Source organism: Pan troglodytes, chromosome 15, assembly GCF_028858775.2.
Source record: "Pan troglodytes isolate AG18354 chromosome 15, NHGRI_mPanTro3-v2.0_pri, whole genome shotgun sequence".
Classification (NCBI taxonomy): domain Eukaryota; kingdom Metazoa; phylum Chordata; class Mammalia; order Primates; family Hominidae; genus Pan; species Pan troglodytes.
In genome coordinates this window covers 101,095,542-101,109,002 of record NC_072413.2, presented here as the reverse complement: position 1 = coordinate 101,109,002, position 13,461 = coordinate 101,095,542, and the positions used below count along the sequence as shown (strand labels likewise).

The 13,461-nt window shown below is 58.7% G+C and overlaps 1 protein-coding gene across 1 annotated transcript; it reads right to left on the bottom strand.

Annotated features, from left to right (window-relative positions):
- Window positions 1–4,134: 4,134 nt before the first annotated feature.
- LBHD2 (LBH domain containing 2) lies at window positions 4,135–10,235 on the bottom strand. Its single transcript, XM_024348631.2, has 4 exons — window positions 9,956–10,235; window positions 8,143–8,248; window positions 5,935–6,091; window positions 4,135–4,465 (listed from the first exon to the last, which is right to left on the bottom strand). Exons 2-4 carry the CDS (start codon window positions 8,209–8,211, stop codon window positions 4,365–4,367), a joined length of 327 nt encoding a protein of 108 aa, XP_024204399.1. The 5' UTR covers window positions 8,212–8,248; window positions 9,956–10,235; the 3' UTR covers window positions 4,135–4,364.
- Window positions 10,236–13,461: the final 3,226 nt, after the last annotated feature.

Genomic DNA, 13,461 nt, shown 5'->3' with positions numbered 1-13,461 from the left:
ACAGGCCAGTGCGCCAGCATCCTAGGACTGAGGGCAGGGACGGCCCCATGCACCCAGTGTCCTAGGGCTGAGGGCAGAGACAGGCCGGTGCGCCAGCATCCTAGGGCTGAGGGCAGGGACGGCCCCATGCACCCAGTGTCCTAGGGCTGAGGGCAGAGGTGGCCCCATGCAGCAGCATCCTAGGACTGAGGGCAGGGAAGGCCCCATGCACCCAGTGTCCTAGGGCTGAGGGCAGAGACAGGCCAGTGCGCCAGCATCCTAGGACTGAGGGCAGGGACGGCCCCATGCACCCAGTGTCCTAGGGCTGAGGGCAGAGACAGGCCGGTGCGCCAGCATCCTAGGGCTGAGGGCAGGGACGGCCCCATGCACCCAGTGTCCTAGGGCTGAGGGCAGAGGTGGCCCCGTGCAGCAGCATCCTAGGACTGAGGGCAGGGATGGTCCCATGCACCCAGTGTCCTAGGGCTGAGGGCAGAGACAGGCCAGTGCGCCAGCATCCTAGGACTGAGGGCAGGGACGGCCCCATGCACCCAGTGTCCTAGGGCTGCAACAGGACCAGGGACTGAGCCTCAACAACAGACGTTTATTCTCTCCCAGTTCTGGAAGCCAGAGGCCCACAATCAAGGCATGTGTGGGGCTGGTTTCTCCTGGGACTGTTTTCTGGGTCTGTGGGTAGCCCCCCCCCTTCTTCCTGGGTCAACACAGGGCCTTCCCACTTCGTGTCTGTGTCCATATTTCCTCTTCATATGGGTTGGGGTCCACCCTAATGACTTAATTTTAACTTATTACCTCTTTAAAGGTCACATGTTTTTATAAGGAATTTTCCAAATAAGGTCACATTCTAAGATTGGGACTTCAACATACGAATTTTTTTTTTTTTTTTTTTGGAGACGGAGTCTCTCTCTGTCACCCAGGCTGAAGTACAGTGGCGCGATCTCAGCTCACTGCAACCTCTGCCTCCTGGATTCAAGTGATTCTCCTGCCTCAGCCTCCTGAGTAGCTGTGATTACAGGCACGCACCACCACACCCGGCTAATTTTTGTATTTTAAGTAGAGTCGGGGTTTCACCATGTTGGCCAGGCTGGTCTTGAACTCCTGACCTCAGGTGATTGGACTGCCTAGGCCTCCCAAAGTGCTGGGATTACAGGCGTGAGCCACCGCGCCCAGCCCAACATACGAATTTTATGGGGGAAAAGCAGCCCATAACAGACTGGAAGGTGCCTGAGATGCTGCAGCACCATCTGCAGAGGGGCCAAATTAGACTCAAAGATGCCAGCACCTCCTCCAGGAAGCCCTCCAATTAACCACTTGAGTCACTACCCTGAGCCCTGGGTTCCCTCTGTGAAGTGGGGTGCTAAGAGTCCCACTTCAAGCCCGAGAGGTGCCCAGCAGCCCATAGGCCCTTCCTCCCAGCCCAGTCCCACCTGCTGGCCCGAGTTCCACCCCACCTGTCTCCAAAAGGCAGAGATGAGGGGTAACAGGGAATAAGCAAAACTGAGCAGAGACAGCCGGGGTCCAAGGTGGCTGGCTTCCCAGGGCTCAGTGACCTGCTCTCGGCCACGCAGGTGCCCAGAGAGGCCAGGACTGCGACCTAGGTCTCTGGCTCTGTGGACTGGGTCTTCCCATACAGCCAGGCCTTGGTGGACCGGAGACTTCCCAGTCTAATTCTCCCACCCGCCCCCCAGCTCCCAGGGCATGTTGGGGTCCTGGGACCTCCAATTATGGGTCGCTCCATTCAATACACAGGTGCCTGAAAAGCTGGTGGTGCCCAGGGCCTGGGGACTGCTCCTGGAAGTCCCCTCAACTCCCATCTGCTCTCCACAGGCACCTGAGCCTGTGCCCGCTTTTCAGCATGAGGCTGCAATGTTTCTTTCATGCTATGTCCATGTTTTCCCGAAGTTTCTCAGTAAAATCCCTTTGGAAAAACCCCAGCCTTATCTCAAAGAAGCCTGGGGCACAAGGTTGGTCTGGGGTCAGGAGAAGGCAGGGTGGGGGGCCATTAGGAGGGAGAGGCCTGGCCAGGGACACCCACCAGAGGGCAAGCCCAGCTCCCCACGACCTTGGAGAGGCACTTCAATCTCTGAGCCTCAGTTTACTCCTCCAGAAAATGGGATTGTCGTCGGGATCAAATGGGTTCACCTTGGCTGAGGACATGGCTCCCAGGTAGGGAAGGCCAGGGAGCAGGACCCCCACCACCAGATGCTTGCCTGATCTGGGGCTCACTGAGAGGCCAGGCTGTCACACCCGGGGTGTAGAAGCCAGAGGCGGCCGCTTCCACCCTCACTGCTGCCGGGACCAGCGTTAAGCGCAGCGTGAGCACCCAGAGGCCCAGGCTCCCTCCCTAACCGGAAGCGGCTGCGGGCAGCGGGCAGCAGACCACTCTGCCCCAACCCCATATTGCAGGGTTGAGGTGGGAGCCCGGGCGGTGGCCCCAGCCGACGCCAGGGGGAGCCGCAGAACGACTCCCGCGGGGCGTCCCCAGGTCACCGCGTGTGGGGGGGCGGGACGGGGTGCCGGGGACGGGACCTCGCTGGCACCGCCCCTGCCGCCTCCGCCCGCGGGCTCTGGGCGTGGCCGGGCGGTCTGGGCCCCGGCTCGCGGTGAAGGGCGGCGGGGTGGGGCAGCCCCCCGCGGTCGGGCCTCTCCACCCCTGGCTCAAGAGCACGCAGGGTCCTGGGACCTGCGGTGGGGGTCGCCTCCGCCCAAAAGCTGCCCTGCTGGACGGGGCGCGCTGGCGGGGTGCTGTGGGCGCCCTGGGACTCCGCCCGAGCTCGGCCGCTGGGCTGTGTGGGTCCCGGGCAGCCGTGTTGAGCCAGATGTCATAATTCTCACCCCGGAGCCGTGTGGTGGGGATCAAATCTCAGTAAATGGCGTCATCGCCCACCCACGTGCCGGCCTCCCTGCACCCCACATCCCACGTGTCTGCAAGGCATCCTGCGAAATGTCTGTCCCCTTTCACAAAACTACCCCCATGTCCCCCATCCTGGTCAAGCCTCTCCCTCCCTGGCTTCAGGACCGATGAGAAGGACTGGAGGAGGACGGAGAGGACTGAAGGCCCGCCCCACCCCTCACCTGAGCTATAGTCCAGGGGAGGGCCCACGGGGTCCTGCGGTTTAAAACTGCAGCAGGCTGCCAGGCCAACTTCCGCCCCTCACCTCCCACCTTTCCCGCATTGGGGGGTTGGCTATTTTTAGAAGGAAGGCAGTGGGAGAAAGTGCATCTGAAAAGTGCATCTTCGTCCTGGAGGCTGGTGAGGCAGCGGGAAAGCACAGAGGGGCAGTGTCTCCTGCCTCCCTCCTCTCATGGGCCCCTGGCACACCTGCCCGGGCCACAGAAAGGCCATGGACTTGGCAGAGCTGACATTTATGGAGTGTACCACTGCCCGGCCCTAAGCTTCCTCATCCTGGCTCAGGCTGGCTAAGGGCAGAGGGCCAGGTTGGGGGGACACACCTGGGGAGGGGGCCCTGGGTTACACTCAGGGCTCTGCCCCCATGCCAGCTGCAACCAGGCAGCAGGGCTCCCCTCCTGTAGTAGAACAGAGTCCAGAGACAATGTCGATGGACCCAGTGGAGGGACAGGACCCCCACATGGGGCAGGAAGAGATGCCTGCTCAACCAGCCTCTGATGCAGGTTCTGTGGCAGCCTAGTGGCTTCCTGACCTCAGGAATTCCCTTCGTAGCCCCTTGCCTTGAGCACCTCGCTTTGCACCTCAGTTCCCACACGTGTAAAATGGGACCTTCACGAAGATTTAATGAGATCCAACCTGGAATGGGGCGGCCCACCCCAGGCACCATCGCTGTGCTTTCCTACACCCAGGGCAAGTGGGTAGCAGGCCCTCAGGGTCTGGCCCTGGCCCCAAGGAGGCCCCATGGAGGGTTGGGAGGCCACCTGGAGGAGGCTGGTTCTGCCTTGGACAGCCTTGGCCAAAGCAGAGAGAGGGACCCTGGGCAGAGGCACCAGCCACAGAGCCAGCTCAGCCCTGCCCAGCCTGCCCCAGTGCCACGTCCAAGTGGTCACCCAAGAGGCGCTCTGGAATGGCCAGCCTGGGCTGGGAGCTGAGGCCCTCACCTGGAAGGCCACAGGCAGAGCCCAAACTGTCCTCAGTCCCTTGCATCCCCATCAAGTGTGCCTACTGGCCACCAGGAAGTGCCTTTATTTCTGCTTCAAACCACAGAACAAAGTGGGGTGTGATCCAGACCTGGGCCATGGGCAGAAGAGGGCAGGGCTGCGGTCCAGACCCTGTGAGACAGGAAGCAGCCTCTGGGCTTTCCAGGCTGGGCAGGCCGGGCCCTCCTGTGCATCAGCCCGGCCACCCTGGGGCAGAGGCCCTCAGCAGTCAGACAGCAGAGCCCAGCCACGTCCTTGTCCTATCCCCGGGCCGGGGCTGCTGGGTCCTCGGGGCAGGCACACTCGCTGCCAGCATTATCTGCAGCTTTCCCTGGTTCTCTGGGCAGACTCGGCGAGGGGGCTGCAGAAACATAAAGGCGGCCGTGTTGGTCGGCGGGGGGAGTGCAGCCTGAGAGGATCCCAGGGGCCCGAAATGAGCCTTTGGCAGGCAACTGGGCTGGGGCAGGCCAGGAGGTCCCCTCAGGTGATGAGAAGCGGGAGGGGTGCTCGGCCAGGGAGGCAGAATGAGGCTGGGCTCTGCGAGCAGGGGCAGCTCCCACATCCACCAGATGATGGGGTGGCAGAGGGAAGGGAAGTCCAGGGCAGACTCAAGGATATCCCCAGAGCCCAGGTCCCAGGAGTTACCCAAGGGGTGGTCCCTGATGCTGTCCTGGGCCCTGGGCAGAAACTGACAAGAGGTTGAGGGGGCTTTGGGCAGAGGTGGGGGTTATGGGTCCAGACAGATAACCCCTCTGGCCACACTGAAAAGGGGGTTTTCTGGCCAGTACAGGCTGAGGCCTGGGGATGGGAAGAGGGCAGGCAAGGTGCTGAGCGGCCCCAGCTGCGGCTGAATTCACTTCCTCCTCAGGGAATAGACTCCCAGGCGTCTCCAGGGGACAACATCTCCCAGGGCACAGGGCACAGCTCATGCCCCTTGCCCAGCCCGCAGTGGCCCTCAGAGCCATTCACAAGGCCCCCACAGCCCAGCCTGCTGCCTCTCCTGTTCCTTGGGGCTGGCACCGGCTGCCCCCTCCTGCTCACACAATCCTCCCAGAAGTTTCAGCTTTTATTTATTTTTGAGACGGAGTCTCACTCTATCGCCCAGGCTGGAGTGCAGTGGCACGATCTCAGCTCACTGCAACCTCTGCCTCCAGGGTTCAAGCGATTCTCCTGCCTCAGCCTTCCGAGTAGCTGGGATTACAGGCGCCTGCCACCATGCCTGGCTAATTTTTGTATTTTTAGTAGAGATGGGGTTTCACCATGTTGGCCAGGCTAGTCTCGAACTCCTGACCTCAACTGATCCACCTGCCTCAGCCTCCCAAAGTGCTGGGATTACAGGCATGAGCCACCGCACCTGGCCTGCTTTCAGCCTTTAAACAGGGCACCTGCAGCGGGATGGAGCCTGCCAACAGGCCAGCCCATCCCCCTACCACAAGCACCTGTAGGCTCACAGCCTCCCAGGCCCTAGTGAGCAAGGCACACTTGCTCCAAAGGTGATGACGAGGGTGCACTGGATGAGGAGGGGCGAGAATGTGGCATCACTCATTCAACAATTATGCACCGTGCACCTCCCGTGCCCAGGCCTGCGGCTGAGAGTGGATGAGGGACCTCATTTGCAGGTGGGAGGGAGGACGGTGCTAGGGAGGGGGGTTAAGGCCAGGCAGCACCTAGAGTCTCAGGCAGAGACTCCAAGGCGGGTGGAGGATGGAGTGTGAACAGGCAGGAGGCGGGAAGGCCTTGCTTGCTGGAGCCGCAGGAAGCACGCCCCGCTTCTGACCCTGGCAGTGGCCACTTCCTCCTCTCAGCACCCCCACAGGCACCCTCACTTACCAGCAGCAGCCCGGCTCTGAGAGGGGCCCCTCTGGGCACTCTCCAGGGGCCAGCGCAGCTCCCCACTTTCCACAGGGTCCGCCTCGCTCGGCTCCACCACGATTGAGGGCAGCCGCTGGCCCAGCCGAGGGCCCTTCTCCCAGGCACCTGCCACAGCCTCCAGGGAGGATGGGCAGGATCATGGCCATGCCAGGCCTGGCACTCCTATTCCCCCCACCCCTGTCCTGCACACTGCCCCACTAGGGAGATCAGAGACCCTTCCCACCCAGTCCCCAGGGCAGGGATGGGCACATGTGTGTTCACACAGGAACATCCCTGAGACAGGTCCCAGGCCCTACCCAGTCCCAACCCTGGGGGTAGGGTGCTCAGCCCCTGGGGTCACAGCTCTCAGGAGGCACCATAGGACGCAGCTGTGCTCAGCTCCAGAAGCCCATTGCACAGCCAGAGCCTGAGGCCGGAGAGGCCAAGGTCACCAGGAATGAGCCCAGGCTTCTGCGCACCCCCAGCTGCCTCCTGCACCCAGACTCCTGCCAGTCCCTTCCTGGGGTCTTCCCTGCTGGGCCCTTGGCCTCCTCCAGGCTCAGAGGAGCTGGGAAGCAGTTGCCATGGCAACCCAAACGGCTGGCTCTGGGCTTGCTCTTGGCTCATTGTTCAGTGCCCACAGGAGCCTGCGGGGGCTGCGTCCCCAGGCCTTCCCGGTGCCCTCAGCATCTCCACCTCCCATTCAAGGCCTTTGAGGCTGCAGTGCTACGTGCAGAACTCTGTCTCTCAGCACCCCAGTGGCCCTGACTTGCCTGCCCTATCCCACCCCATCCCTCAGCGCCCTGGTGGCCCTGACTTGCCTGCCCTGTCCCACCCCCACGCCTGTGCTCGGGCAGATGGCCCTGCCTGGAGCTCCCTGTCTCCCATTTCTCAACCTAGAAGGGAAGCTGCTGGGTCCACCTTCCCAAAAGAGCACAAGGGCCTCGAGGAAGGACAGCCACGCAGCAGGGGGGACTTAGCTGAATGGCCCTCGGCCACTGCAGCAAGATCCCTGAACAGTGCACATTCCTGAGCTCCAGCCCAGACTCTCTTTTAACCACGGACCACAGGTGACCCTCAAGTGTGAGAACAGGTGTCACTGGACTGGGATGTCTGTGGAATGAAGGAGCTGTCAGAGGACAGCAGAGCAGGGACCCCATCCCTACCCCAAAGGCTGGATCCTCCCAGGGGCCACCCTCATGCTGGCATTGCCAGCCAGGGGGGCTCATTCCCCAGCCTGCTCTCCCTCCCCATGTGCCATTCTCCTTCCTGCCCCCAACCAAGGGTGCTCCTCTCCAAGTCTGCCCACTGGGGTGAACGAGGTCCAGGCCAGCAGCATTTGCAGCTCTGAGTCCTGGTGCTCACCTCTGTCCACCCTGCCTGGGAGGCTGTGTCTGCAACCCCAAGTTCCAGACTGGTCCCTATATGACTCCAGGCTGGTCCCCCTCTCTAGCCCCACTGCTCCCCAACAAGGAGAATGGCTGGGCTCTGGCTGGGCTCTAGCACTCAGAATACTAAGGCTGCGACCCTGTGTAGGGAGCTTGTTTTTTTTTTTTTTAGTTTCATCAGCACCCCCCCATCCCCTGCCAAAAGGTGACACTAGTGGCAGGGAACCCTGGCATTTCCTTACTCAGCAGAGAGCAAAGCGTGCCTTGGGGACAATCCCTGGGGTCCTCAGGTCAGGAAGGAGTGCTAAGTAAGCCAGGAATGCTGGCCTTCAATTTTTTTTATCCATTATACCTTTATAAAAGAGCAACAAGCCGGGCACAGTGGCTCACACCTGTAATCCCAGCACTTTGGGAGGCCAAGGCAGGTGGATCACCTGAGGTCAGGAGTTGGAAACCAGCCTGGCCAACATGGTGAAACCCAACTCTACTAAAAATACAAAAATTAACTGGGCATAGTTGTGGGCACCTGTAATCCCAGCTACTCCAGAAGCTGAGGCAGGAGAATTGCTTGAACCCCGGAGGCGGAGGCTGCAGTGAGCCAAGATCACGCCATTACACTCCAGCCTGGGCAACAGAGCAAGACTCTGTGTCAAAAATAAATAAATAAATAAATAAGCAATGATCTCCCCCACCCAGATGGGTAAACTGAGGCCAGCAGCAAGGCAAGGCATGCCCCAAGTCATGGGACAGAGTTTGAGGCTTGCTCCCTCCCGACCCCCCCAGGGTCCCGAGCGCATACCTTCCCTTCTGGGCCTCCAGCCCCCTCAGCAGCGCCTGGCTGTGGTGGAGCAGGCCGGGGGGTGCTCATGCTGCTGCTGCCACTGCGCCACTAAGCTGCACGAGGACTGGGAGCAGAAATGGGGTGTCTGTTGTTGGCCTGATGCTGGATCCACACTCCCCCGAAGGCTTCAGGTGCTAAGCCCACCCCACTCCACCCCAGCCCAGGCCCAGTGCCCATGGCTCCAGCTGGACCTATATTGCACTGCTCCCTGCCTGAGCCCGCCGCCAGAGGGGGCACTGGACCCTGGCCGCACAGTGTGCCTGCAAGAGGGCACAGGCAGGAGGGGAGACCTGGGAAGGCTTCCTGGAAGAAGTCTGCTGATCTGAGGCCTGAGAGATGAGCAGGAGGTAGCTAGGCCAGCTGGGAGGACAGAAGCACATTCTGAGACAGGAATAGTGCAGGAAGGACACGGAGTGTCCTAGGGACCTAAACGTTCCTGAGACGGGAGGCTGGGAGTAGTAGGGACTGGGTTCAAGTCAGCCAGAGGCCAAGGTGCCCATTTCCTCCTCGAGAGCGTGCACCCTGCACACCCCGGGCCAGGCCCTCAGCACCCACAGCCCAGGGGGAAATGAAGTCCTGCCTGCACTTGGCCGCACCCACTCAGGCTGGCCACAGCAAGGGGAGCCCCACTGGAGCCCTGGCAGCAAGGGCTCTGGGAAGAGAGCCCCTGGCAGGAGCTGGCACCAGCCAGACCCTTCACCTGCGCTCGGGCCGTGTGGGCTCTTGGGGCTACGCCCTGGTCAGAGGTAGAAGTGGGGGTGGGGTGTGGCAGTGGCTGGCATGCAGGCAGTAGGGGGCCACGGGCGGGGGCAGCCCTGCAGGAAGGGGACAAGGCAGTGGGAGAGCAGAGACCAGCAGGATGGAATGCCTGTGACGTCCTGCTGGGGTGGGTGAGGGTGGTCCTGTGGCCGCCAGCAAAGCAGAGGGCTGCTATTCTGAGAAATGAGGTTTCTTTCACCAAACACCCCACTCAGGTCAGCTGGGGTCCCACTGAGGCCCAGGGAGGGCTAGGAGGGGCACACACTGCAGGAGGCCTCTCGGGGCAGTGGGCAGTGAAGCCACACCCTCTGGCTCCTCTGCCCAACCCCAAAGCCCAGGGATGTCTCAGTGCCCCACTGCTCCCAGGTCCGGCCCTCCATCAAGCCTCTTCTGGATCCCATCCCAGGACCCCAGAACTCAGGTTAGAGTCCAGGGCAGCCAGGACAGAGACCCAGCCAGCCTTGGGAAGGAGGCAGAGGGAGAGGCAAGAAAAATACTGCCACAGAGACCAGGCGAGAGGTGACTGAGCTGGAGACAGAGGAGAAGAGAGAGAGAGAGAGAGACAGAAACAGACCCACAGATGACACTTGGCCCAGAGAGAGAGGGATGACAGAGGCAGATGATAGAGCTGTCAGCTTGAGTCAGGCGGGGGCAGGCAATCAGGGAACAAGTGCCCAAGGGCTGCCTTGCCCTGCCCAGCGCCAGGGTCCAGTGCCAGCCGGAGCACCACACATCGAGGGCACCCACCACCCCCAGCGCCGCGGGATCCCAGGTCTTGTTGGGCACAGCCCCGGGGACACAAGCGCGCGGAGGCATGGCGTTCCACAGCCGGGCTGACCCTGCGAACCCACGCCGTCCCCTTCCCCAAGGAGCTCGACTCAAAACTCCCAAATCCCCCCCATGCTCCTCCCTCTCCCAACCACCCCGCACCTAGCCGTCAGGGCGCTCCCGGGGCCCTCACTGCCGGGGCCAGGCTGGGGAGGGGGCGACCCTGCGCCACACTCACACTCACCGCCCGCGCGGGTGCTGGCGCTGAGGCCTCCGCGCTCCGCTGGCTCCGCGCTTTCCCGGCTCGCTCTCCTCCTCGCGCTCCCCGCCCGCACGCGCTCTCCCGGCCTCCCTCGCACTCACGCCCTCCGCGGGGCTGGCCGCCGGTCCTCAGCGCCCCCGCCCTCCCAGCTCCAGCCCCCAGCAAGGGCCCGGCCTCATCTTCCCTTGAGCCGACCCCTCCCCCAGGGCCTGCCCCTGGCCACTTGAGACTGAGCCTCAAGATTGGCGTCCAGAAATTTGAGGTGCAGAATTCGGTGGGGCCAGATACATGGAAAGAGGACTCCTTCCTATTGGGGAATAAAGACAGGAGTAAAAAGGACCAAAAAAAAAAAAAAAACCCCCCCAAACTGCCGGGCGCGGTAGCTCACGCCTGTAATCCCAGCACTTTGGGAGGCCGAGGCGGGCAGATCACCTGAGGTCAGGAGTTCGAGATTAGCCTGGCCAATATGGTGAAACCCCGTCTCTACTAAAAATACAAAAAAAAAAAAAAAAAAAAAATTAGCCAGGCGCGGTGGCAGGTGCCTGTAGTCCCAGCTACTTGGGAGGCTGAGGCAGGAGAATCTCTTGAACCCAGGAGGCAGAGGTTGCACTTAGCCGGGATCGTGCCACTGCACTCCATCCTGGGTGACAGACTGAGATTCTGTCTCAAAAAAACAAAAAACAAAAAAACAAAAAAAAACCTAAAAACCCAAACTGGGATGGGCTGCAGGAAGCGGGGGGGGCGGGGGTCACCCCTCAGCCCCCCTCTCATCTTTCCAGTTCCATTCCCAAAAAGGAGCAAAACAGCCCTGGGACAAGCTGTCTCATTCAGCCCAGTGCACAGACCTGACACCTGAGCCAAGGTGCATAATCTCTGGTCCATGTAATTCCTACCCTGCAACCAGGAAGCCTCCACCGTCAGTTATCTAACATCCCACTTCCATTCAATATCCACAGTCCAGCCACGGTCCGTCTACCATTCACAGCTATTCATCTATCTTTTGCCATCCCGCCACCATCTGAGACCCACCATCTGCCATCCATCATCCACCATCAATAACCCAACATCCACCTCATCCACAATCCACCACTACCATCAATAACTCAACATCCATCCCGTCCACAATTCACCATCTACCTTCAATAACCCAACATCCATCCCGTCCACAATCCACCATCTACCTTCAATAACCCAACATCCATCCTGTCCACAATCCACCATCTACCTTCAGTAACCCAACATCCATCCCATCCACAATCCACCATCTACTTTCAATAACCCAACATCCATCCTGTCCACAGTCCACTACCTACCTTCAATAATCCAACATCCATCCCGTCCACAGTCCACCATCTGCCTTCAATAACCCAACATCCATCCCATCCACAGTCCGCCATCTGCCTTCAATAACCCAACATCCATCCTGTCCACAGTCCACCATCTACGTCCGTTTGTTTGTTTGTTTGTTTGTTTGTTTGTTTTGAGATGGAGTCTCGCTCTGTTCCCCAGGCTGGAGTGCAGTGGGAAGATCTCGGCTCACTGCAACCTCCGCCTCACGGGTTCAAGCAATTATCTGCCACAGCCTCCTGAGTAGCTGGGATTACAAGCACCCACCATCACGCCTGGCTAATTTTTGTATTTTTAGTAGAGATGGGGTTTCACCATCTTGGCTAGGCTGGTCTTGAACTCCTGACCTCGTGATCCACCTGCCTCGGCCTCCCAAAGTGCTGGGGTTACAGGTGTGAGCCACCGCGCCCGGCCCACCATCTACGTTCAATAACCCAACATCCATCCCGTCCACAGTCCACCGTCTACCTTCAATAACCCAACATCCGTCCCATCCACAGTCCACCATCTACCTTCAATAACCCAACATCCATCTCATCCACAATCCACCATCTACCTTCCCCCATGCAACCACCAGCCATCCATTCACAATCCACCATTCAACCACCGTCCAGTATCCAATGTCCATTAACCATCCATCTCCAGTCACCATCCCATATGCAACCACCACCCATCCATCATGCACCCATCCATTCACCACCAGCACCCACCATTTACCAAGCATCAATACATCACTAAATACCCATCGATCCAACATTCATTCACCATCGATCCATCCACCACCTATCCATCCATCACTCACTATGTAACAGCTTTCCATCAGATATTTAACACGTCCATCTACCATTCACATCTCCATCCACATATCTAATTGTGAATCATCACTCTACTATTCATTTGTCCCGATTTATCCCTTAACCTCCATCCAATCAGCAACAAGTCACCCATCTACAATTCACCCACCAGTCATTCACCATTTGCCATTCATTCATATTTCTATTAACTGTATTCCTCCATCCATCCACCAACCATTTACCATCACCATCTCTTTTTTGGTGTTTATTTGTTTGTTTGTTTGTTTGCTTGTTCGTTCGTTTGAGGCAGAGTCTCTCTCTGTCACCCAGGCTGGAGGGCAATGGCGCAGTCTCGGCTCACTGCAACCTCTGCCTCTGGATTCAAGCAATTCTCCTACCTCAGCCTCCCAAGTAGCTGAGATTATAGGTGCCCACCACGCCCAGCTAATTTTTGTATTTTTAGTAGAGACGGGGTTTCACTATGTTGGCCAGGCTGGTCTCGATCTCCTGACCTCAGGTGATCCACCTGCCATGGCTTCCCAAAGTGCTGGGATTACAGGCGTGAGCCACCACACCCAGCCTACCATCACCATCTCTTATCCATATTCACCACGTATCTATTCATTCACTATCCATCTCACAACATCCTCTATCTATCCACCCATCATCCAGCCAAAATGCACTATTCATCCAAAATCCATCCAAGTACCAACTAGCATCCATTCATATTCATCCATTCTAGAAAAAAATATTGACTGCCTTCTATGTGCCAAACATGGTTTTAGGTGCTGAGGACAGAGTAGAGAGACAGCAGTGAGCATTTATTTGCCATTATCCATCGACCATTACAATCCACTCACCATCCATCCAGTCACTATTCATGCCCATCCCACATTCATTATTCTTTCTCCATTCGGTGTCCATCTTCATTCATCATCCATTCTACCCACTTGCTATGGATCCATCTTCCTCCATCTGTACATTAAAGCATCCATTTACCACCTCTCCATCTACACACCCACCATTCATCTTTCATGCATCACTTTTCCAAGTTGTAGCCACCTACTGTTTAAACCTTCATCCATCCGCTCAACACCTGTTCATCATTAGTCATCCAGATTCCATCCAGTTGTTATCTATCCACATCCACCTTCCATTTGTACCTCCACAGCACACAACCCATTATTCATCCAGCTAGCAATCATTCATTTATTTGCCATCCAGTCCCCATTCATGCACCAGGCAGCCACCATTTACTTGTCCACCACTCATGATCCATCCATCAGTCATATACTCATTGGTATTTCTGTCCCATCTGCCCATCCATTCTCTGTGGATAGATCCATC

Bases quoted from the DNA above. Each gene is read 5' to 3' on its own strand.
- LBHD2 (XM_024348631.2), bottom strand. From the start codon at position 8,211: ATGAGCACCCCCCGGCCTGCTCCACCACAGCCAGGCGCTGCTGAGGGG. The intron at 6,092-8,142 runs GTATGCGCTCGG...TCCTCCCTGGAG, and splicing joins CTGGAGGCCCAGAAGGGAAG to GCTGTGGCAGGTGCCTGGGA. The intron at 4,466-5,934 runs GTAAGTGAGGGT...ATGTTTCTGCAG, and splicing joins TCAGAGCCGGGCTGCTGCTG to CCCCCTCGCCGAGTCTGCCC.